The 23678-nt window shown below is 40.2% G+C and overlaps 1 protein-coding gene across 1 annotated transcript; it reads left to right on the top strand.

Annotated features, from left to right (window-relative positions):
* Positions 1-256: 256 nt before the first annotated feature.
* Positions 257-2049, top strand: LOC121991062 (sulfite exporter TauE/SafE family protein 3-like). Its single transcript, XM_042545089.1, has 9 exons — positions 257-481; positions 579-738; positions 921-1120; positions 1197-1271; positions 1343-1360; positions 1458-1538; positions 1628-1733; positions 1797-1847; positions 1934-2049. Exons 1-9 carry the CDS (start codon positions 257-259, stop codon positions 2047-2049), a joined length of 1032 nt encoding a protein of 343 aa, XP_042401023.1.
* Positions 2050-23678: the final 21629 nt, after the last annotated feature.

Genomic DNA, 23678 nt, shown 5'->3' with positions numbered 1-23678 from the left:
TCTGCTCGCTCCCCGAGGGTGTCTCCTGGCCTTTGCCATCTTCTTAATTATCCTCCCTTTCTGGCTGAGTTCCTTATTATGTTCCTTGCTCGGCGATTTGCTATTATGGAAGGGCCGAAATTGGTCGCAATCCCATAACGCTGATGTTTTTATTTAGGCATTTGATATAACCTGCCAGGAAAGTGAAAGCTAGGATCTTTCGTTGCGTTCGTAGCCAAAGCTCACGGCGAACGAGCAAAGGTGAGGAACCGTGCAGATGGAATGGAAATGGCTGGGAAAGTTGGGGTCGGCGGCCGTGCTTGGATTAGTTTGCCTCTTGGTATCATTAGCGGTAGTGTCGTCGGAGCGGAGCATTGGAATTGAGGGGTTGAGGGGGACAAAGCATACTGTTCAGGAAGAGGATATTGAATCTAATTATATTGCAAACTCGCGTCTTTTTCTATGGCAGACTGATAAAAATTCTTACAAACCTGTTTGGCCGGTAAACTTTCTGCATTCTTTCTCTGGTTGGTTGTTCGCATGAGATCGATCAAGTTTTGTGATTAATGAAGGCTTTTTCCCTCACTTTTTGGCGATAGCCCATGGAATTCGGGTGGAAAATTGCGGTGGGTTCCATGATTGCGTTCTTTGGAGCAGCGTTTGGTAGTGTCGGGGGAGTTGGTGGGGGTGGAATTTTCGTGCCCATGCTCACTCTCATCGTTGGTTTTGATCCCAAGTCTACTACAGCAATCTCAAAGTGTAAGAAAATTTACCCTCCCAAATTCATGTATTTTGGCTTTCTATGCATTCCTTTTGTTTCATTGTTAATCGATGTGTTTTTGTGGCGTGTGTGTTTTATGCCACTGAGGCCAAGTTTTTGTATGGTTACGTGACAAGATGAACTCATTCTTGAGTAATGAAATCTTAATGTTCATGGGCAGGCATGATTATGGGTGCAGCTGGTTCTACTGTTTACTACAATCTTAGGTTGAGGCATCCGTCTTTACATATGCCCGTCATTGACTATGATCTAGCTTTGCTCATTCAACCCATGCTTATGCTAGGGATCAGCATCGACATCATTTTTAATGTTGTCTTTCCTGATTGGATGGTCACTGTCCTCCTAATTGTCCTATTTATGGTAATTTATCATTCAATGTGGATGATCATTCTCTTCAGTTAAAGATGAAAGGCCATTTCTGATGTCCTTTGGCTAGAACAATTTAGGGACCTCGACCAAGGCTTTCATGAAAGGTGTTGACACATGGAAACTAGAGACAATTCTTAAAAGGGTAAGATCCTTTTAATTCTCAATCAATATTGTGCAACTCATTAACTCTCATCTGTTTGTTGATTATTTCAGGAGGCTGCTAAACGCTTGGTACGCAGTGGGGTAAGGATACATAAATGTTGATACAATGTTCTTTGGTTTTGAAGGCAGGTTGCTCAATATGAAAATCATCTTTGTTGAAGAGCAGGAAGACATCGAGTATGAACCTCTTCCTATGACTCCTACTAACACTGAACAAAAAGGTGCAGCAGTGACAACAGAACTGGAGGTAGTATGTCAGCACATTTGTGAAATCCATGCTTCCATCTTCCAAATTTGCTAACTCTAACTTACTGGACTTCATGTCTCTAAATGCAGGTTCCACGTCTTCAAAATATATACTGGAAGGAGCTCGGCCTGCTTGTGTTTGTATGGATGTCATTTCTTGCACTACAAATTGCAAAGGTTAGAGACTTGCGCCATGGTCTTCAGGACTGTTTTTTAACTCTAAAGCTAGGTGACTGAAGCCACTTTTCCTTTTCCCCAGAACTCTACAGCTACATGTTCCACATGGTATTGGATATTAAACTTCTTACAGGTATGATGGATTTTCCTTTTTACTCTTTCCCTCTAGTTATTTGGAATTTGTGATATTTACGATATTATTTCTCTATGTTCTGGCAGGTATGATGAACCTCTTCGCCTCCCGGTGCGACGGAGGTGGTTCTTCAATGCTTGTTGTCGTCCATGTTTTTACAAATTTGGGAGATCATAGTTGCAATCACTTGGAAATACAGTAATGCTCATGTATGGACTTGAAACATATTATTGCTACTTTTGTAAGGGATACAGGACAGTCGAGATCAGTACACTAAGGAGCGTCTTGATTCAGTAATTGATGAGAAATTGCTCATATTCTAAACATTTTATTTTAGCTTTCTTTCTGCAAATACTGTATACATTTTAGAATGAAGAAATACTGTATGCATTTTAGAATGAAGAAATTGCAAGCTTTCTCTCCATATTAGAAACTGTACAGTTTGAAGAATGCAGTTTAGAAACTGCATGCATTTTAGAATGCATATTAGAAACTGCATGCATTTTAGAATGTAGTTTGAAGAAACGTTGCCTTTCTGCAAGCCAAGCTTTCTTTCTGCAAGGTTTATTTCTACAGTTTGAAGAAACGTTGCATTTCTGCAACAACAGTGCTTTTTGCAAAAAAGCGTTTGTAGAGAAGAAAGCATTTCATTTCTGCAAGCTTTCTTTCTGCAGTTTGAAGAAACGTTGCATTTCTGCAAGATTTCTTTCTTTCTTTCTGCAAGCATTTCATTTCTGAGTAATGAGTTTTGGTTCATTTATAGAAAATAGCTAGTAGAAGTAATTTTTTGGTTCAAACTATTCACTGTAATTTTTTGTTTATATTTCAGGCCAACTGTTCAATCTGTTCAAAGCTCACAAAGATTCTATACAAAATCCAATTGCTTATTCCTGTAATAGATTGAGAAAGACAAGCTACTTCTTCAGTATTGTGGTAGTAATTACTGTACTGTTTTGTCCCGTTCTCAAGCCGATAATAATTTTTGAGTGTAGCTAGTAGAAATAAACAGATTGTTGGCTTCTAGGTCGGCTAGTTATTTTGTACTCTTTTGTTTTATTTGTAAATATCACTATCTACTTTGAAACAGAATTAGTGTTAATTTTGATATTTACTAGCTTCTCATGTAATTAAATACTAATATTACTTCAATGTCAGAATTCTATTATTTTGTTATGAGTTTGAAATCATTAGCTGAGTTGATTATATGTAAAATTCGAATCTATACATGGTAAAAGAAAAATAATAGTTTCGTAAATATAAAAATAATGATTTTAAAATAATTTTTATATTTTTTTCTTTAAAACGACAACGCTTTTAAAGCGTTGCAAAAAGTGTTGTCTTTGTAAAAAAATAATAACTCTTTTAAAGCGTTGTAAGAGTGTTGTCTTTGCGAAACATGACTACACTTTTAAAGCGTTGCAAAAGCGTTGTCTTTTCTACCAAAAACAGCGTTGCAAAAGCGTTGTCTTCGCTACAAACGACAATGCTTTAAAAGCGTTGTCGTTGAGCAGACTTTTAACAACAGTGCCTTTAACAACGCTTTTTCAAGCACAAAGACAACGCTTTAAAAGCGTTGTCTATTAGCTTTTTTCTTGTAGTGCATACTTGCTCAGGAAATCCATGCCCAGTATAATGTCATAATCCCGCATGTCGAGTACTATTAGATTGCAGTAGAGTTCCCTGTCTGCGATTCGGATAGGTACGGCCCGCAGCATATGATCTGATGGCATAACTTCCCCGGATGGTAGGGTTGTTAAGAACGTGCCATTTAGTGTTTGGGGTGGTATGTCTAATTTCTTCGTAAATGGTGCTGAGACAAACGAGTGTGTCACCCCAGTATCAAATAATACTATAGCATACTGACTGAAAATAGGCAGCTGACCTGTAACGACAGTAGAGGTGCTTGCCACATCTTCTTTAGTAAGCGAGAAAACCCTGGCGTTCGTTGTAGTTGGCGGGGCTTCCAATCTCCCTTGGCTAATCGGTGTTCCTTCAATAGTAGCTTGCATATGATGTAGTTGTGAGGGGTAACTCTTGTTCTGGTTGTTCTACTAGGGTGGTGCCTGAACCCGGTTAGTGCAGGCTCTGGCCAGATGTCTGTTGGTGCAACCTTAGGTCAAGGTTGACTTGGTTGACCTGACTCGAGTTGACCTGACTCGAGTTGTGTTTTGATGTTTGACGATGTTTGACGAGAAGAGAGTTGTATTCTTGATGTTTGACAAGAATAGGTGTTCGGGATATTGTAGGTGCAACCTTAGGTCAAGGTTGACCTGGTTGACCTGATTCGGGAAAAGTCCAAGCAGGGAGCTTGGCACGCGAAAAGTCCAAGCAGGGAGCTTGGCATTGGAAAAGTCCAAGTATGGAGACTTGGCACTGGAAAAGTCCAAGCAGGGAGCTTGGCACGCGAAAAGTCCAAGCAGGGAGCTTGGCATTGGAAAAGTCCAAGTATGGAGACTTGGCATGGAAAAGTCCAAGCAGGAGCTTGGCACGCGAAAGTCCAGTATGGAGACTTGCACGGAAAAGTCCAAGCAGGGTGGATTAGGAGAAAGTCCTAACTGGATGTTAGGCGTTTGGAAAGTCCTAACGCGGCTGGGAAAGTCCTAACTGGATGTTAGGCGTTGGAAAGTCCCGTGAGTGAAGCCAGAATGGAAAAGTCCTAACGGGATGTTAGGCAATGAGAAAGTCCTAAGCGATGTTAGGCGTGTGGAAAGTCCGGTGAGTGAATCCGTGCAGGAAAATCCGATGGATCGGATGATCGGACATCCGGTGTTGAGGAAAGTCCAAGTAGGTCAAAGGATTGACCGGACACTTGGCGTGGAGTTCTAGCAGTCAAGGGAGTGACCGATGCTAGGGATGAAGTACCAATAGGTCAAGGTTGACCGGATATTGGTTTGAAGTCTTGGGACTTGGTTTGGGCAAAATCCAGGATCGGTCACCGACCGATCCAGGATACTGTTTTCTCGATCGGTCCGTGACCGATCGATATCAATAAGCTCTGTTATCGATCGTCCGTGACCGATCGCAAGAAAACGAGGCGAAAGAAGGTACTGATCGGTCCACGCATCGATCAAAGATGTCCCGATCGGCCTGCGGACCGATCGAGACGAGCATCGCGAAGGAAGGAAGGGATCGTCGGACCGATTCACCTCTTCCCGACGGTCAGGACCGATTGGTCCTAGCTGCTATGACGCAACGGCTAGTTTCTTCACTGTTTCTTCTTCAGGTATAAAGGATCGAGGGCATCTGCTGTGCGTCGCTCTCCTTCTTCCTCTTCTTTCTGCTGCTGAGCTCTGCTGAGTTCTTGAAGTGTTGAAGCTTTGCGTGAGCTTCCTTTTGGCTGGGTCACCTGCTGTTGTAGGCGCTTGGAGCTGCTGCTTCTTCCAGTCGAAGAGAAGGCAAGCAAGAGTTTTCTTACTGTTGTATTTCTTGCTGTCTTTCTTTGTATTTCTGTACTCTCCTTACTTGCTGTTGCAAGAGTGTGTTGTGGCGAGGTTTCTCCACCCATAAGGAGTTTGTATTAGCCGGTTCTCCGGGGACTCATCCACCGACGGATTGACTGGACTCGTCCACCTTACGGACACGCCGAGGAGTAGGAGCCCTAATCTCCGAACCTCGTTACATCGGTTTGTTTGAGGTTTGTATTCTTCCTTTCGTTTCTAGTTTATTTTTCCGCTGCGCTAACGAATTGTAGGAAGAAACGAGCGATTTGGGGCGGCTATTCACACCCCCCCTCTCTAGCCGAGTACGAAGAGATCCCAACAATGTCCTTCCCTTCCGCAAATATAGCACCTTCTTGTACCCTTGTGACATACTCTGGAATGCAGCTTTCCGCAAATAGTGCACTGGGGGTATTTCGGTTGCTTATTCACTGAGCCACCTTTAGCATTGTCCCATTGTTTTCTTTTTCCGGTAGAGGTCCCTTTCCAGCTTGTTTTGGTACCTGAGGGTCTCTGTCCTTCTGTTCGGGCCTGACTCTTATTCTCGTTCATCGCTTTCTGATAATGTTTTGTGATTAGGGCACTGCTGACCAATTCCTCTGTAGTCTGAGGTCTATTAATTCCGCCGGCCACGTTCAATGCTATCTCGGGTCGAAGCATCTTCAGCATCAGTCTGACCCTTTCTCTTTCTGTGTGAACTAACTCTGGACATAGGCGTGCCAGACGGTTGAAGCGCTTTACTGCTTCGTTCACGGATAGGTCACCTTGCCGAAACTCGGTGAACTCGTCGTAATGCTGGTTCGTCACTTGCATATGGAAGAACTCTTCGAAGAACTTTGTCTCGAAGTCCGTTCAGTTCATCAGATTAATCTGTCTCTTTGCCTTTACTCTTTCCCACCACATCCTTGTGTCTCCGGAAAAGCAGAATGATACACATTTGATCTTCTCCGATACGGGCCAGTCCAGTAATTCCACTATGGTTTCCATTGTCTTGAACCAGGCCTGAGCGTCCCATGGCTCGCAAGTACCTGAGAAGTTTTCCGGCTTCAGCCTTAACCACTGTATCAAGTAGGTCTCCTGTCGAACCACTGGGACAGGGGCTATCGGTGGTACAGGTGCAACTACGGGGATGACGGGCACTGCATTCTGATTTACTGGCGGGGTGGCAAGATTTTCTTGCTGACCCATCAAAGTCGTGATCAGCTGTTGTTGCTCCGTGATCTGACGCTGGAGATCGGTAACTACCTGGGTCAGATCTGGTGGAGTTGCTGTCTCGTCTGCTCGGGTAGTACGTCTTCTAGCCATGCTTATCTTCATTAGATGACAATAAATTATCGTTATTTCTACCCAGGCTAGCATAAGATCATTATTATTCTTATCCTACCATCATGCATACCTAAACTAGAACTGTGACTTATCATCATCAAAGTATAAGCAAACATGCATAATATTAAAGCATCATAGAAGAATTAATTTAAGCATATAGATTCTTACTTGGAGCGGCAGGATGGAGGCTTGACATGTGTGTAGTGAAAAGGCTAAACTTCGCTCTGATACCAAACTGTAACACCCCGCCCCTTCCTGCTAAAGCTGACGGGGGTTACTGATCTTTTCTTCTTAAAACAGCGGAAGTCTTATCGATAGTATATTTTTTTTAAAAAACTTTTTCTTTACTTTTCAAATCATCATCACTAACTACCTATCATATGAGTCACAAAACATTCTTAACATAAATTTAAGCCATAATACTAAAGAGTATGATGAAATGTCATGGAGTCATAAAAGAGAGACATAAGCATAATTCTTATTAACTAGAAGCAGGTCTTTCTCTTTAGCCGATTCACTACTACACACGTCCTTCTTGCCCCCTCCTGCTGCTCCCTTAGTACATCCATTCTTTGCCCTTATCTGTGGTACAAGGAAAGTAAGTTGTGAGCACACAAGGCTCAGTAAGATCCTTTCCTACTCACAAAAACCGTATAGCATAACTTAATCTCCAAGGCATAAAGCATAAAGACAACTCATCATATCATGTATAGAAGCATCATATCGTAACATAATCGTAAGGTATCATGGCATATCATATCATGCATCCTAGGTTAACATAATATAGTCATAAGCATCATGGCATATCATGGTAAAATCATAATGTGTATCCTAGCATAACATATCATAAACATAAGCATTATGGCATATCATGATATAATCATAAAGTGCATCCTAGCATAACATAATCATACGTATCATGGCATATCATAACATAATCATAAAGTACATCCTAGCATAACATATCATAAGTATCATGACATATCATAACATAATCATAAAGTGCATCCTAGCATAACATATCATAATCATAAGCATCATGGCATATCGTAACATAATCATAAAGTGTTATGCGAGATGACTTTGAAAAACATGATTCATGCAAAAATATATGCAACATGTCTTTTGAAAACTTATTACATACATACTTAAACATAAACATAACATGATTAGGGCCCCGGCTTGTACCACATACATAAATGCGCGTGTCCTATGTAGGTCCAAGGTAGCAAGTCTTGAACCCTACAAGGCATACATACTAGGCCCTTAGTCCATCGACCTAGGGCACTTAGGAGCCCATCCCTAACGAGACTCATTTCTTAGTCCATCGACCCCGGGGCGCTTATGAAGCCCACCTTTGGTACAAGCCATATAAAGTAAAGTAGCATGTCATACATATCATGGTTCTTATTATTTCTTGCATATCATATTTCTTATCATATCATACCATACAAAATTTGGGCACACAGCTCATCATAATAGCATGTATAATTTGGGCACACAGCACATCATAAATACATGCATAGTTTGGGCACACAGCTCATCATAAAAGCATGCATAATTTGGGCACACAGCTCATCATAAATAGCATGCATAATTTGGGCACACAGCCAACATAAGGGTTACCAACATACATAGATCATAATTATACATAATTAAACATAGAAGCATAGCAAGCTCTTACCACATCATAAAACATTGCATGTGAGATACATGGGAATCATATTTAGATTTCAAACCCTAATGTCATATAGTGGCCGAAACATATAGTTGTGACTTAGGTTAAAAATCAATATACAAGCATGTGAACCCTAAACCAATATCATATCATATACCATAAGGAAACATCATGAGCATGTTTAGGTTAGGTTCTAGGTTTCCTAAACTTATAAACATATCATGGCCGAATCTTATCAAGCATTACATTGGGTTAAAATCAACATACAAGCATGTGAACCCTAAACCAATTTCATAGCAAATATTACAAAGAACAACATGAGCATAATTAGGTTAGGTTCTAAGTCTCCTAGGCCCTTAAACTTGTTGTGGCCGAAACCTTTAAGGCTTGGAACTAGGTTTCAAGTGTCATAAAAGCATGGAAAACCCTAAACCAATTTCATAGCAATTATTACAAGGAACATCATGAGCATAATTAGGTTAGATTCCAAGTTTCTTAGGCCCTTACACTTGTTGTGGCCGAAACCTTTAAGGCTTGGAACTAGGTTTCAAGTGTCATAAAAGCATGGAAAACCCTAAACCAATTTCATAGCAATTATTACAAGGAACAACATGAGCATAATTAGGTTAGGTTCTAAGTTTCCTAGGCCCTTACACTTGTTGTGGCCGAAACCTTTAAGGCTTGGAACTAGGTTTCAAGTGTCATAAAAACATGGAAATCCTAAACCAATTTCATAGCAATTATTACAAGGAACAATATGAGCATAATTAGGTTATGTTCTAAGTTTCCTATGCCCTTAAACTTGTTGTGGCCGAAACCTTTAAGGCTTGGAACTAGGTTTCAAGGGTCATAAAAACATGAAAACCGTAAACCAATTTCATAGAAATTATTACAAGGAACAACATGAGCATAATTAGATTAGGTTCTAAGTTCTCTAGGCCCTTAAACTTGTTGTGGCCGAAAGTTCATGGGGCATGAAAACAATTTCTAACCACACTACAACATGAGCATGTCATATTAATTTCATATCTTGTCTTAAGGAGGATCATGGCATGATTAGTTTAGGTTTAACAATTTTTCTAGCCCCTAATCCTATCATGGCCGAATACTTATGAGCATGGAATAAAGTTCAATCATCATATGAGCATATCATGTTAACAACTTTCTCATCATGAAGTACATATCATAAAACAAAAAGGAGCATGCTTGGTTTGAGTCTTAACTTACCTATTTCCTTTATTCATGTTTGGCCGAGAGTCTAGGGATATGACTCTAAGTTCTAACCAACCATTCTAGCATATGAACATTAGATAAATCCCTACCATAAGATACATGTTACAAGAAGCATATTGAGCATGTCAAAATTTAGGTCTTTACATTTCCTAGGTCCTTCTTTTTAGTCTTGTCTTGGCCGAAAATTTCATGAAGGTATCCTAGGTTTTTAGGCAACCAAATCTCATAGAAAATACACAAGCTATTGTACCACAGGTGAGGGAAACTTACATCCTTTCGCTTGTGGTTTTTCTTAAGGAAAAAGGTATCCTAAGTGCCAAGGAAGGAGAGAGCTTCTTATTCTTGCACCTCCTTTTGCTTCTCTTGCTTGGAAGGGATAGATCTTGAAGGTTTCTTCTCGAAATTTAGTTTTCTTGGAGAGGAACTTAGCTTAGCTTTTGGAATAAGGAGAGGGAGGGGCTCTTGGTTTCGGTGAAGAATGAAGAAGGAGAAGGAAGGAGGAAGAAAAAGGAATTTAATCTCTTGTTTTTCTTCTCCCAATCTATTTATTCCTTTGCAAATGAAACATGTCTTCATTCATTCCCTCAACTCCTCTTTTCCCTCATTCCTTTAATTCCCATGAAAATAGAGAGAGGGAGGGAAGTAGGCAATTTATCTTTTGCTTGCTTCTTCTCTTAACCAAGTGGAAGAGGAGGTAAGCCACTTGGTTTTCTCTTGCTCTTTTGCTTAGTTTTCTTTTATTTTATTCTCACCTTTAACTAAATTTTTATTCCTTTCTATCCATATATTATTCATTATTATAGTGGTTATCATACATCAATTTATCTCTATTATTTGTGGGAGGTTCAAGGTTCAATCCTTGACCTCACCTCTTCTTATTCTATTTTGATTTCTATTTTCCCTTTTCTTTTATTCTTTTTATTTCTATGCTCTAAAGAAAAATAATACCCATATACTTATCTTATAATTTCGTGGGTGTTACAAGTATAATAACCAAAAACAAATATCTTTATTTATATACAAGAATATGATACAACGAGTTCATACAACAATCATCAAATGATTGGCTCTAAGGCTCTAACTAACAATCTCCCACTAGCACTAGTGCCAATCAGTGTAGGATTTAAGGCCTAATGACCTAGTGTGACCATCATGTTTTCTCTGTGCCAAAGCCTTGGTCAAGGGATCTGCGATGTTAGCCTCTGTGGGTAATCTGCAAATCTTCACATCTTCTCTCTCGATAATCTCTCGAATGAGATGGAAGCGCCGTAGTATGTGTTTGGTCCGCTGGTGTGAGCGAGGTTCCTTGGCCTGTGCTATTGCTCCATTGTTGTCACAATAGAGCTCAAAAGGGTCAGCTATGCTAGGAACCACCCCATGCTCAGTAATGAACTTACGGATCCAAACTGCCTCCTTTGCTGCTTCTGATGCAGCAATATACTCGGCCTCTGTTGTAGAATCAGTGACTGTGTCCTGCTTCGAACTCTTCCAGCTCACAGCACCACCATTTATGCAAAACACAAACCCTGACTGCAATCGATAATCATCCTGATCGGTCTAGAAGTTGGCATCACTGTAACCCTTTACAGCTAGCTCGTCATCAGCTACATATATCAAGAAATATTCTTTAGTCCTTCTCAAGTAACCCTTTGACAGACTGCAGCAAAGGGATGTCTTTCCCAATAAGTAGTATGTCATCCACATACAATATAAGGAAGACAACTGTGCTCCCAACAACCTTCTTGTAGACACAAGGTTCATCTTCATTCTTGATGAAACCAAACTGTTTGATTACATCATCGAATCGAAGATTCCAGCTCCGAGAAGCTTGCTTTAGTCCATAAATGGACCTATGCAGCTTGCATACTCTGCTAGTATGCTGTGGATCTACAAAACCCTCAGGTTGTGTCATGTACACATCCTCGAGCAGGTTTCCATTCAGAAATGCGATTTTGACATCCATATGCCAGATCTCATAATCGTTGTATGCTGCAATAGCAAGCATGATCCGAATAGACTTAAACATCACTACTGGAAAAAAAGTTTCATCATAGTCAATACCATAAATCTGCTTGAAACCTTTAGCTACCAAGCGACCCTTATAGATAAGTCCATTCATGTCAGTCTTTCTCTTAAAGACTTACTTACACCCTATGGGTTTTACACCCTCAGGTGGATCAACCAAAGTCCATACTTGGTTAGTGTACATGTATTCCATCTCGGATCTCATGGCCTCTAGCCATTTCTCGGAATCTGGACTCATCACAGCTTCCTGATAGGAGGTGGGCTCATCCTTTATGAGCACAATATCATCATGGTCAGACAAGAGAAATGAGTATCTCTCAGGCTGACGACGTACCCTATCAGATCTGCGAAGAGGTAGGTGTACTTGAACTGGTTGTGGTTCCTCAACTCCTTGTGTAACAACATTATCCACAACACTTTGTGGTTCCATTTCACCTTCCATCGAGGCTTCAGTGCTATGGTCCATATCTTGAACTTCTTTACGATCGAACGTACTCCCACTAGTCTTTCTAGAAACAAAGTCCCTTTCTAGAAATACCCCAGTTTTAGCAACAACTATCTTGTGTTGACTGGGAGTGTAGAAGTAATATCTCTTCGTTTCCTTGGGATACCCAATGAAATAACACTTGTCAGATTTGGGTCCCAATTTGTCCAAGACTTGATATCTAACGTAAACCTCACAATCATAAATCCTCATAAAAGAAACCTGGGCATCTCTCCCAGTCCATATCCTATATGGTGTCTTTATTACAGCCTTAGATGGAACTCGGTTGAGAATGAAGGCTGTTGTGTCTAGAGCATAGCCCCAAAGATACATAGGAAGATATGTGTGACTCATCATAGATCGTACCATATCTAATAAGGTACGATTCCTCCTTTCAGGTACACCATTCCACTTTGGTGTTCCAAGAGGAGTGAGTTGAGATAGAATCTCACACTCAGCTAGATAGTCACGAAACTCATGGCTAAGGTATTCACCACCTCGATCTGATTGAAGTATCTTAATACTTTTGCCAAGCTGGTTTTGTACTTCATTCTTGAATTCTTTAAACTTTTCAAAGGATTCTGACTTATGTGTCATCAGGTACACATAACCATATCTACTGAAGTCATCAGTAAATGTAATGAAGTACTTATAACCACCTCTAGCAGTGACATTGAAAGGGCCACATACATCACTATGTATAAGACCTAACAAGTCAGTCGCTCTCTCACAGTGTCCACTAAAGGGAGTCTTGGTCATCTTGCCTAGAAAGCATGACTCGTATGTCTCATATGATTCAAAATCAAATGAGTCCAGCAAACCATCTTTATGGAGCTGGGATAAGCGTTTGTCATTTATATGACCTAAGCGACAGTGCCAGAGATAGGTTTGGTTCATGTCATTTGACTTGAATCTCTTGGTACTAATGTTATAGATAAGGTTCTCAAGGTCTACAATATAGAGTCCGTTCATCAGAGGTGCACTACAATAGAACATATCATTTAAATAAACTGAACAACATTTGTTCTTTATTATAAATGAAAAACCTTTCTTGTCCAAACAAGAAACTAAAATTATGTTCTTAGTCAAGGCAGGCATATAACAACATTCATCTAATTCTAGTACAAGCTCAGAGGGTAGAGATAGATAGTAAGTTCATACAGCAACAGCAGCAACCCGTGCTCCATTGCCTACTCGTAGGTCTATCTCGCCCTTCGTCAATGCTCTGCTATTTCTCAGCGCTTGTACATTAGTACAAATGTGAGAAGCACATCCGGTATCTAATACCCATGATGAAGAAATAGAGAGGTTGACTTCTATAACATGTATACCTGAAGTAGAAATCTTATTTCTCTTCTTCTTAAGATCTTCCAGGTATCCTGTGCAGTTCCTCTTCCAGTGCCCTGCTTGTCCTTGATATAGTTGACTAAGAAGTTCCACCATATCATAAGCACCCATCAACTCATGTTGCTTCTGAAGCTCAGAGTTCATGGTTGCGAGCATGAGACATGACACATCTAATGCGTCATCTTGATGCTTCTTATAAGTATCTCGGTCAGCTCGCGTGGCAGTGGCAGGAGGTGCCTCCTGAATGGGCTGCTTTAGAACGTACAGTTTACGTTCTTGTGTGAGAACAATTCTCAGATTCCTGTACCAGTCTAGGAAATTAGCTCTATTGAGCTTGTCCTTCTTAAGGACAGAACGCAGAGAGAAAGAGTTCGTATTTGACGTCATGGCAATCTACAATAGAAAATGCAGAAAATAAATATCATATTCCTTTTATCATTTAATTAGGCCTTTAACTAAATGATGCTCCCACTGAATTATAGAACTTTTGTAGAATCAAGTGAGTGATGTGGTCAAACTACACTTACTAGATTCCAACCAACTAGCTATAATTCGTGTGGGACAAGATCCACATCATACTACGCCTTGAGTTAGCTTTGGCTAAATCGCCGAAGACTTAGTATGATCGATAGGTAATTAATTACCAATTACATCTCCATGCAACTCTTGTTTATAGGATCAAGATCTGCATTTATATTAAAACTCGAGTTAGCTTTGGCTAATATACCCAAGAGTTAATATAAACGTGATTTTGTCCTATCTACCAACAATTGAAAAATGTCTATAGTTAAACTCGATCCAATTGAGTTAACTAGTAACTCAATCTAATTGAGTTGTACTCACCCATGCGTTGATAGGTGGGACCAAATTTGTCCCTTCGTACCCTACCAAGATAATATGTGTTGCTCTGCTTTGACAGATTCAACAACAACATGTGATCGAGGTAGTGATAGGTATCACGGCATGGTAGGCATTACGAGTTGACGCGATTGAGATCTAATCTAATCGACGAGGTGTATCATATACGCAATTTAGATCTAATCTAATCGTCGAGGTGTATCATATACGCGATTGATCGAATCGAATCGTTAAGGCGCTAATTGATTACTTATTCTAGCATGCATCACATATACATACATAAGCAATTAATTAAATATTTTGTGATTAGTCATGACCCTACTACAATCTTCTCAAGCCAATGAGAAGATCGGATGGTCAACCTATGGTCAACAGCTTCTCAAGCTCCTTCCTTTGACCACCTTGTGTTGCTCGCACCCTCCTCGTAACTCCGTCTCGAGTGGATCTTCCACCGCTCCAATTTGTACATTACAAAGGTGAAACTCTAGTTACATTCGAGTCTAAACTATTTACAACAGGAATATAAAACTAGGAAAGGTACGACACGCAGGTCGCGTATCATATACAACACGCACATCACAAAAAATGACACGCAGGTCATAATATGAATTACAACACAAATTTTTCCAATCTAATTGGGTCTTTTGGGCCATAACCATCACAAAATAATACATAATTCTAAATTGTATAATTTCTATAAATTTCTGTAATTTTTCTTACAATTTTTACAATTTTTATGAGTAAAAATTCCCGGCGATCCCGTTTAACGATTTTCGGGTGCAATCGCGGAACGAATCCCCTTACGGGGTCAAGTACAGCACCCCTACCTGCAATATAACCATCGTGAGTGTTCCTTAGCAATCCTACAGTGTCTTAGCCCACTGTCCCTAAATGATTTGGGGCAAAACCTTGCCGTTTCGGAAAAATCTTCTCGGTAGTCGAAGCCTACAAGTGTCTAAACACTTGTGCTTCGCTTCTACGAGAAAAATATCCATAAAAACTATAAAAAACATAAAATCATAGAAAGTTACAGATCTTTAATTTTCATAAAAATGCAAATTAAAACATGTATACGCATCGCACGTGGTTCTGATACCACTGTTGGGTTTTTCGTGCCGCAAAAACCGCTTTTTGCGTTACGGAAACCCCGAAACCCATGCCACCGGATCCGTGCAAAGTATTAAAATTTCATATACATGTTTTCTACTCCTAGATCTACAAGATCAGAGGATATACCTTTGAAGTGAAGCCCTTCGCAATCCCGCTCGTCCAAGGTTCGTCGCCGGATCTCGAGAGTATCAAAGTAGATACTCCTTTATGTGTATCCACACAAGCAAGAGATGGAGAGACCAAACAAAAGGTGTTCTAGCACCTTTTTAGGGTTCGGCCAAGGGAGGAGAGGGAGAGAAGAGAAGAGCTTGAGGAAGAAGGAGTTACTCACCAAGCACACAAAATGCACTAACTCACTCATCAAAAGTGGCCAGCCACTTTAAGAGGGAATGTAACCTCCATGGAAAGCCAAGAGTCACAACTCTTGGTAACTCCCATGAGGTGGCATCCCACTTAAGCAACCATGATGATGTGGAGCATCATCATTGACCCACTTCATGCCAACTGACCAATGAGGTGGCAAATGGTCAAGTCAAAATTGACCCTTCATCTTCCTCTCAAGTCAAGTCAAACTTGACCACTTCTCTCCCTTGGTTGATCAAATATAACCATTGGTTCAAGTCAAATTTAATTTAATGAATCTCTATTCATTGAATTAAATTAATTCAATGAGTCTAAGTCCAAATTAGACTCATCTAATACATGAACCAAATTGAGTCCAACTCAATTATCCTACTTTGGATTACTCTTAATCCAATTTGGTTCATCACATGAACCTAATCCTTTAGGTTCATCAAATGAACCTAATCTCCATCTAATTTCCCTTTGTGTGTGACCCTATAGGTTCTTATAACGTTGGCAATGCTCCTAATCCCATTTAGAAGCATAGGTAATGAGCGGTATCTAGCAACACATCATTACTACCCAAGTTATAAGAATGTTGAGATCCAACATCACCTTGTGACTACTAATTGTGACTCTTCACAATATATGACAAGTGTCCTTCTATCCTTGACATCTAGATTGATAAATGTGAGACATAGACTGTGTCATCCTCTAATCAATCTAAATCTTGAACTCCAAGTAGACTCACTCAATCAAATGAGCTCAACATATCATATTAACTCATTTGGGCATGGCCATGCACTTAGTGGTCTCACTCTATCAAGAATATCGATGTCACTCCCGTCATATAGGAGGGATAGATCCCATCTACATCACTCACATCCCTCCGCATAATTTGTTACATACCCAGTAATCGCCTTTATAGTGCACCCAGTTACGGGTGACGTTTGACGAAGCCAAAGTCCGTAACTCCTTATGTAGGGAACCATGGTGACTTCAGGTCCAAGGACTAGTAGTCATACTAATAGCCACATGAGAAAGTATATGACACTCATATAACGATCCATGATACTTTCTCATGGCGGGTCATTCAGTATACATTCTCCAATGCATACCCATGTGTCAACTTGATATCTCTATATCCATGACTTGTGAGATCAAGTCATCGAGTTGACCTACATGATAGTCTCGTCGTATTAACATTGTCCCTGAATGTTAATACCCGATTAGGAATGATTAAGAGTAGTGTTCCCTATATCATCTCACTATCGATTCAACCAATCGATTGATATAGGTAACACCTTCTACTCAAGGACGCTATTATACTTAGTTATTTGGCACTAATACAATTATGTATAATAACCAAAAATAATTACCTTTATTTATATACAAGAATATGATACAACGAGTCCATACAACAATCATCAAATGATTGGCTCTAGGGCTCTAACTAACACTCGGACATGGAAAAACTTCTAGGATAAAGTTTCGACGGGCTACAGCTATGTCAGCCCAGTGGGGGCACCCAGAGAGTGTAAGTCCCCTGTGGTAGTTTTGATGTGATCAACCAAGTCAAGTTAGATCCTGTTGTGGTTTGGTCCTTATGTCTAAGTGTGTAGGAACTTAGGAGCACAAGAAGTCAAGTGAAACACACAGCAAATGAGAAGGATGACAGGGGAGAGAGTCGATGGGCTCAGTGCGCCTAAGGCACCAGGTGTTGTAGAAGAGTATGTTGGCGGACGAGAAGGACGCACATGGCATTTCAAGGGATGAGAAGCCAGAGCGAAAGGTTGCTCAAGAAAATCAGAAAATGGGTTTGGGTGAGCCCTATTATGGATGGCCGAAATCACTCAAGCGAGCCGAGCCAGAGTGAAGGACCCTGACGAAAAGTAAGCCTGAAGTTGACTGTAGTCTGGGCACCTAGATCTATTCCAAGAACTCGAAGCTACTCTGGGCGCTCGGACCCATTTGGTGTAGCCGGGGTGCCTTGGCGAGGCGCCCCTATGCCAAGGCGGTCTGGGTGCCTGGAGCTGTTCCAAGCACCCTAACTAAAAAAGATTTTATCTTTCAGCTATTACGTAGACGTTGCAACTCGGATAAACTTTTACCCACACCTAAGCACCCAGAGCCCTTCTAGGAGACCCGGACTGTGCCATGTCAGTAACGGTCAATTTCGACCTGTGGACTATAAAAGGAGCCCTGGTCTTCTTCTTTCAAAATAACACACTCTATACTTCACTTCTAGTTCTTTATTTAGTTTATGAGCTTAATTTCTGTGTACGAGGCTTCTTCGTCTCTGACATTTTGTTTGAGAAGGAGATTTTTCTACTGAGCTAACTTTCCTTGTAGTAGCAATCCTCTGATTGCCAACCAAGTAAAAACTTGTTTGTCTCATACTTGTTTCATTTCATTCTTTATTCTTTAAAGTATGTAATTGATAAAGCCTGATTGCGTTGAGAAAGGTATTGCTTGGTTTATTTTATGTAGGGTAATTCACTCCCTCTTGTCGGCCATAACTGGCCAATAGAGAGGTATCCAGGAACCCAGAGAGGGCTATAAAAGGAGGGTTCGACCAGCAGCTCAAATCAATCCATTCAAAGAAGTTTCCCTGCTACACGCTGCTCAAAAAATACTTCTACGATGCTCAAACACTACTCCGACAACCAAAGGCTCGCAACTTCAAATCTTTAGAGTTGTCGGTATAATTTTGTTTACAGTCTTTCAATCATTGTAATCTTATTCGAACTACTAGTGGATTGCTCATCGAAAGCACTCAACGAGTGTGAGCCTTAGAGTAGAAGTCATCACAGACTTTAAACTAAGTAAAACTAACTTGTGTCATTGTTTTCTTTACTTCTTTATTTCTAATGCATACTTTTGATTGTTTTTCAAAAAACATGAAAAGCCATGAGCGCTATCCCCCCCATCTAGCGCAACAATCCTACAAATGACCCCACTGATATGGAAAAGTGTAGAGCTAGTTACTTAACGCTTACAAGATATAATCATTACTTGGGTGTATTACTCAGAGAGTACATTCAGATAGATGGCTTGTACTGGTATGGAAAAGATAAAGTTAGTTGCTTATCCTTTACATGACCTGGCACCAAGTGAACGAAGATGCAAAAGAAAACTTTTGAGAACAAGTCATCACTTATTGATTACTTTGATGTGTTTGAGAGGGAGTATTTCTCTATCTCTTTCTATATAACTTATCATTAGGAGTTCTTGAACCTAAAAATGAGGAATCAAGGCATAATAGTTAACAAGGCAATGGTTAGTCGACTCACCTAACGCTATTCCACGGGAGATCCTGACTCATGGACTGATTGTTTATGGTTAGTTATCCTTGATGGTACATAGAGATATATAACCCATAATGATGTGGAGAAGGTGGTGTTAGCTGATTAATATCTATGAGGTTCAATTGTTACTGGGTTGAAATTGAAGAAGATGATCTTTGAGAAGTAAAGCGTTGATTAATAGTTATTTCAACCAGCTATTTAGTGATAGTGCTCATTTACCATCGTGTGCATGGCTCATCACTAGAGGTTCCTAAACCTCAGGTGAAATAATCGTAGTATGATGAGTTACAAGATAATGGTTAGTCGACTCAACTAATATTATCTTCATCAAATAGCTTAAGACCTTGCCCATATAATTATTTACTATAGGTCTTGAAGTCTATATATAGATCAATGTATTTGACCTTTTGTCGAAATTTGTCAGAGGACATTTATAGCATGATTATGAGAGTTGTGGTGATACCCTCTTAATGGATAGACTCTTAGTCAAAAAGTTAAGTGACTCTTTAGATTTTGGATTGTCATTCCCTTATTTTGGATATTTGAGTACTTGGAATGATGAGATTGACATACTTCTTGACATGTACTGATTGGTCACTTATTGTACTATACTCAATGGTCAAGTAAAGGTAGTAACCATGCAACCCCCAAACCAACCATTTTTGGTATTCGTCGAAACTAATGATGAAGGAATATTCTATTTCAGTAATATAAGCGAATCAATTACTATCTATGTCGGAGGACATTTTTGGGTAAGATTAGTAGAGTTTTTATACTCATATCGCATGGATTAACCTTATATCTACCATGGAGAATTACTAATCATTGATCAGAAAATCAAGGGATGTCCTTTGGCCTTCAATAGTCATACACTTTTGGTAGGATGATGATATATTTCTACATCTTGATAGTACCCATGATGAGAGCGGGTCATTAGGAAATTAGTTTTGTGAGCATATGATGGGTTGTCTCCCTAAAAATATATATTGCAACAAACTTACCCATAGGGTATAATCCCTTTAGTTTATACAACATAGAAATGCAATGTTGAACCATGGTGAATATCTTGAAATTTGTTGCAAGTGAGTGTTGAAGGTTGGATGCCTTCCTTTTTCTCTAAAATGGTGCAAGAAGCTAATAGATTTGATTGATGTTGAGGATGATTTAGGTTTGGTGGATATGGAGAAATTAGATTTTATGATATGGATGATCTAATGATCTAGTAGTGGATATCTGACTTGAGGATCTATTGTTAAGTGATTGTCATTGATAGTGACATGAGGAGTAGCATATGTGTGATATTTATGGATTTGATAATTTGTAGTTGGTGATTAGATAACAAACCCGTTGCAAGTGATCTTACTATTGAGTGTGCTTTGTGTACGGATACTATGAGTTCTTAGTAATGTCATTTAGACTTATCAATGCTCCAGCTATTTTCATGGATCTGATGAACCAAGTATTCCCAGGGTATTTGGATCAGTTGTCATTGTCTTCAATAACACTTTTATGATATATTCTTGATTTGAGGGGGATCATGAACAACATCTTCATATAGTTCTAGAGATGCTTCAACGAGAACATCTCTATGTGAAGTTTGATAAATGTACATTTTGGGCTATCTTTCATTGGATTTTTAGGGACACATTATTTCTAGTAGAGGTATCTCAGTGGACCCATAGAAGATAGAGGTTGTCACTAGCTGGGAGTAGCCGAAGTCAGTATAGAAAGTCTATAGTTTTCTGGGTCTGGCTAGATATTCCCAGAGATTTATAGAGGGATTTTTTCAACATAGCTATGTCGTTGATTTGACTAACCAAGAAGGGTATGGAATTTACCTAGATAAAGGATTGCGAGGCTAGTGTTCAGGAGCTTAAGCAAAGCCTGATAACTGCACCCACTTTGGTATTATCTTCTAGTGAAGATGGATTTGTACTCTTCACAAACGCATCCTATTAGGGATTAGGTGCAGTTCTGATACAGTATAAACAAGTAGTATTATATGCTTCTTGACAGTTGAAAGATCATGAGAAGAATTATCTGATTCATGACATGGGTTAACAAATATCAATTTTGCACTAAAAATTTAGAGACATCATTTGTATGAGATCACTTTTGAGATTTACATTGATCACTGGAGCCCTTAGTACTTGGTTATTCTTATGTGATGAGAATGAGATTCTTTATTACCATGGGAGATTGTATTGGTTCTGGTAGGCCGACAAGATGGGGATGAATTTCTTGAAATCAGAGTTAGAAAAAATCTCTTGCTTTTCTTAGCAAGGATGCACAATTAATTTAAACAAAAATAAAGTTCATAAAAATGAGCAACTAAAGAAAAAAAGTAAGAAGGTTGGATTTACTTGGTTACAACATAGGTGATTGTTAATCCAAGGCGTTAAAAAAGCTCTACCAGAAATATTCCTTCATTGAAGGCGGAGTAGCCTCTTATAGACGTTGATAGCTCAAGAAAAAGACTAGGAATGATTATTGTAGTTGTTGTTCAAGTTGTTGTTTAATTCCTAGCATGAGGGGCCTTTTCATAGGTCCTGCAAAATCTTATGCGTAGCTTGAAGGTGCCTCCATGATGGTCCAAGGCGCCTTCAACGTGACAAGTTTTATCGCCAAAGATAAAACTTTATCTTCGGCTAACAGTCATTGAAGGTGCCTTCAACATGCTTGAAGGAGCCTTCCTTCAGCAGCTACTAGCAGACTCTAGCAGCTTCGTGTGAGTGATTTTGGCCGTCTAGAATTGGCCTTACCTGAACCCATCTTTTGGCCTTCTCTTCAAGCAAACTTTCCCTCCAGCTTCTCATCCCTCGAAAGCGTCGCCCATGTCCTTCTCGTTCGTTGGTATACTCTTCCGTAGTTTCTCATCCCTTGGATGCACTGAGCCCATCAGCTCATTCCCTTGCCATCCATCTCATCCGCTGCATCTTTCGCTTGACTTCTTGTGCTCCTAAATTTTAGCGCACTTAGATACAAGACATCAAACACAAACAGAACCTAACTTAACTTTGTTGGCCACATCAAAATTATCATGGGGTACTTACAATCTCCTCCTTTTTTATGTGCATCAACCCAAGTTAAAGTTAGGGTTAAAACAAAATGCAATATAATAATTAAGTGAAGAAAAATGTAATGATACTAATTATTTTACAAATTAGTGAAAAATATAAATTTTTAATTTTCTAACTCCCCCTTAACTTGTACCTATTTCTCCACCTTTGATCATATTAAAAAATTAGAAAAAATGAAATAAACAATTAGAAAATTTTGGAAAAAATATTTTAGGAGTACATCACAAGAATTAACAGTGTTGGTGCAATATCCCTTAGGTCAAGGTTGACTGAGTTGACCAAGCTTGAGTCTTGGTCATAGTTTCGATGTTTGACAATACATGTAGACACATGGACAATGCAGGTGCAGTTGTTCATATGGAGAGATTCTGATCAGGGACTGATCAGTATGAATGAAGAAGAGTCAAGTAGGTCAAAAGTGACCGGATACCTGACTGGAAAGTCCTAGTGAGTGAAGCTAGGCAGAAGGAAATCCTGGTGAGTGAAGCCAGGTGAAAGTCCTAGTGAGTGAAGCTAGGCAGATGGAAAGTCCTAGTGAGTGAAGCTAGGCAAAAGGAAATCCTGGTGAGTGAAGCCAGGTGAAAGTCCTAGTGAGTGAAGCTAGGCAGAAGGAAATCCTGGTGAGTGAAGCCAGGTGAAAGTCCTAGTGAGTGAAGCTAGGCAGATGGAAAACCCTAGTGAGTGAAGCTAGGTGAAAGCCCTGGTGAGTGAAGCCAGGCAAGGGAAAATCCAGATGGATCAAGGATGATCGGACATCTGGTGTTGGGAAGTCCAAGTAGGTCAAAGGATTGACTGGATACTTGGCACGAGGAAATCCAGATGGGTCAAGGTTAACCAGACATCTGGTGGAAGTCCAAGTAAGGTCAAGGGAGTGACCGGATACTTGGCACGAAGAGAAAAGTCCAAGTGGGTCAAAGGGTTTGACCAGACACTTGGTGGGGAGTTCTGGCAGGTCAAGGGAGTGACCAGATGCTAGGTATGATGTACCAACAGGTCAAGGTTGACCGGATGTTGGTTTGAGAGGTTTGGGACTTGGTTTTGGGCAAAAACCAAGAGCTGGATCGATCAGTGGATCGATCCAGGAGTTGGATCGATCAGTGGATCGATCCAGGAGTTGGATCGATCAGTGGATCGATCCAGGCCTTTCCTAGCGAACAGAGAGCCTCTGAATCGATCAGTGGATCGATCCAGAGGCCCCAATGGATCAGCCGATCGATTGGAACGCTGCTGCTTCACGCGATAAGCGCTGGATCGATCCGTGGATCAATCCAGGCGTTTTTCCAGAGCACAGAGGCGCTCTGGATCGATCCGTGGATCGATCCAAAGCCTCCCCGATCGATTGGGAATAATCGAATCGATCGGGATCCGACTGTTGCGTCGTCTTTGAGCCGCAGGCGAGCGTTGTCTTCAAAAACTCTTCACCGACTCATTTCAGACCTTCACCAGCTTCTCCACAGCTCTTCTCAAGCTCGAGATCGCCAGTTCTTGAAGGCTCTTGGAGGTTCTTCTAAGTCAAGAGGTGGATCAAAGCAAGAAGAAGAAACTAGGGTTAGGGTTTTTGCTCTCATTGTAAGCTTGTAAGCTTGTATTTCATTACCTTTCC

This window comes from Zingiber officinale, chromosome 6B, assembly GCF_018446385.1.
Source record: "Zingiber officinale cultivar Zhangliang chromosome 6B, Zo_v1.1, whole genome shotgun sequence".
Classification (NCBI taxonomy): domain Eukaryota; kingdom Viridiplantae; phylum Streptophyta; class Magnoliopsida; order Zingiberales; family Zingiberaceae; genus Zingiber; species Zingiber officinale.
The sequence above is the reverse complement of the archived record's forward strand: the minus strand, read 5'-3'. Positions and strand labels throughout refer to the sequence as shown.

Bases quoted from the DNA above. Each gene is read 5' to 3' on its own strand.
- LOC121991062 (XM_042545089.1), top strand. From the start codon at position 257: ATGGAATGGAAATGGCTGGGAAAGTTGGGGTCGGCGGCCGTGCTTGGA. The intron at 1,121-1,196 runs GTAATTTATCAT...TCCTTTGGCTAG, and splicing joins TCCTAATTGTCCTATTTATG to AACAATTTAGGGACCTCGAC. The intron at 1,539-1,627 runs GTAGTATGTCAG...CTCTAAATGCAG, and splicing joins CAGTGACAACAGAACTGGAG to GTTCCACGTCTTCAAAATAT.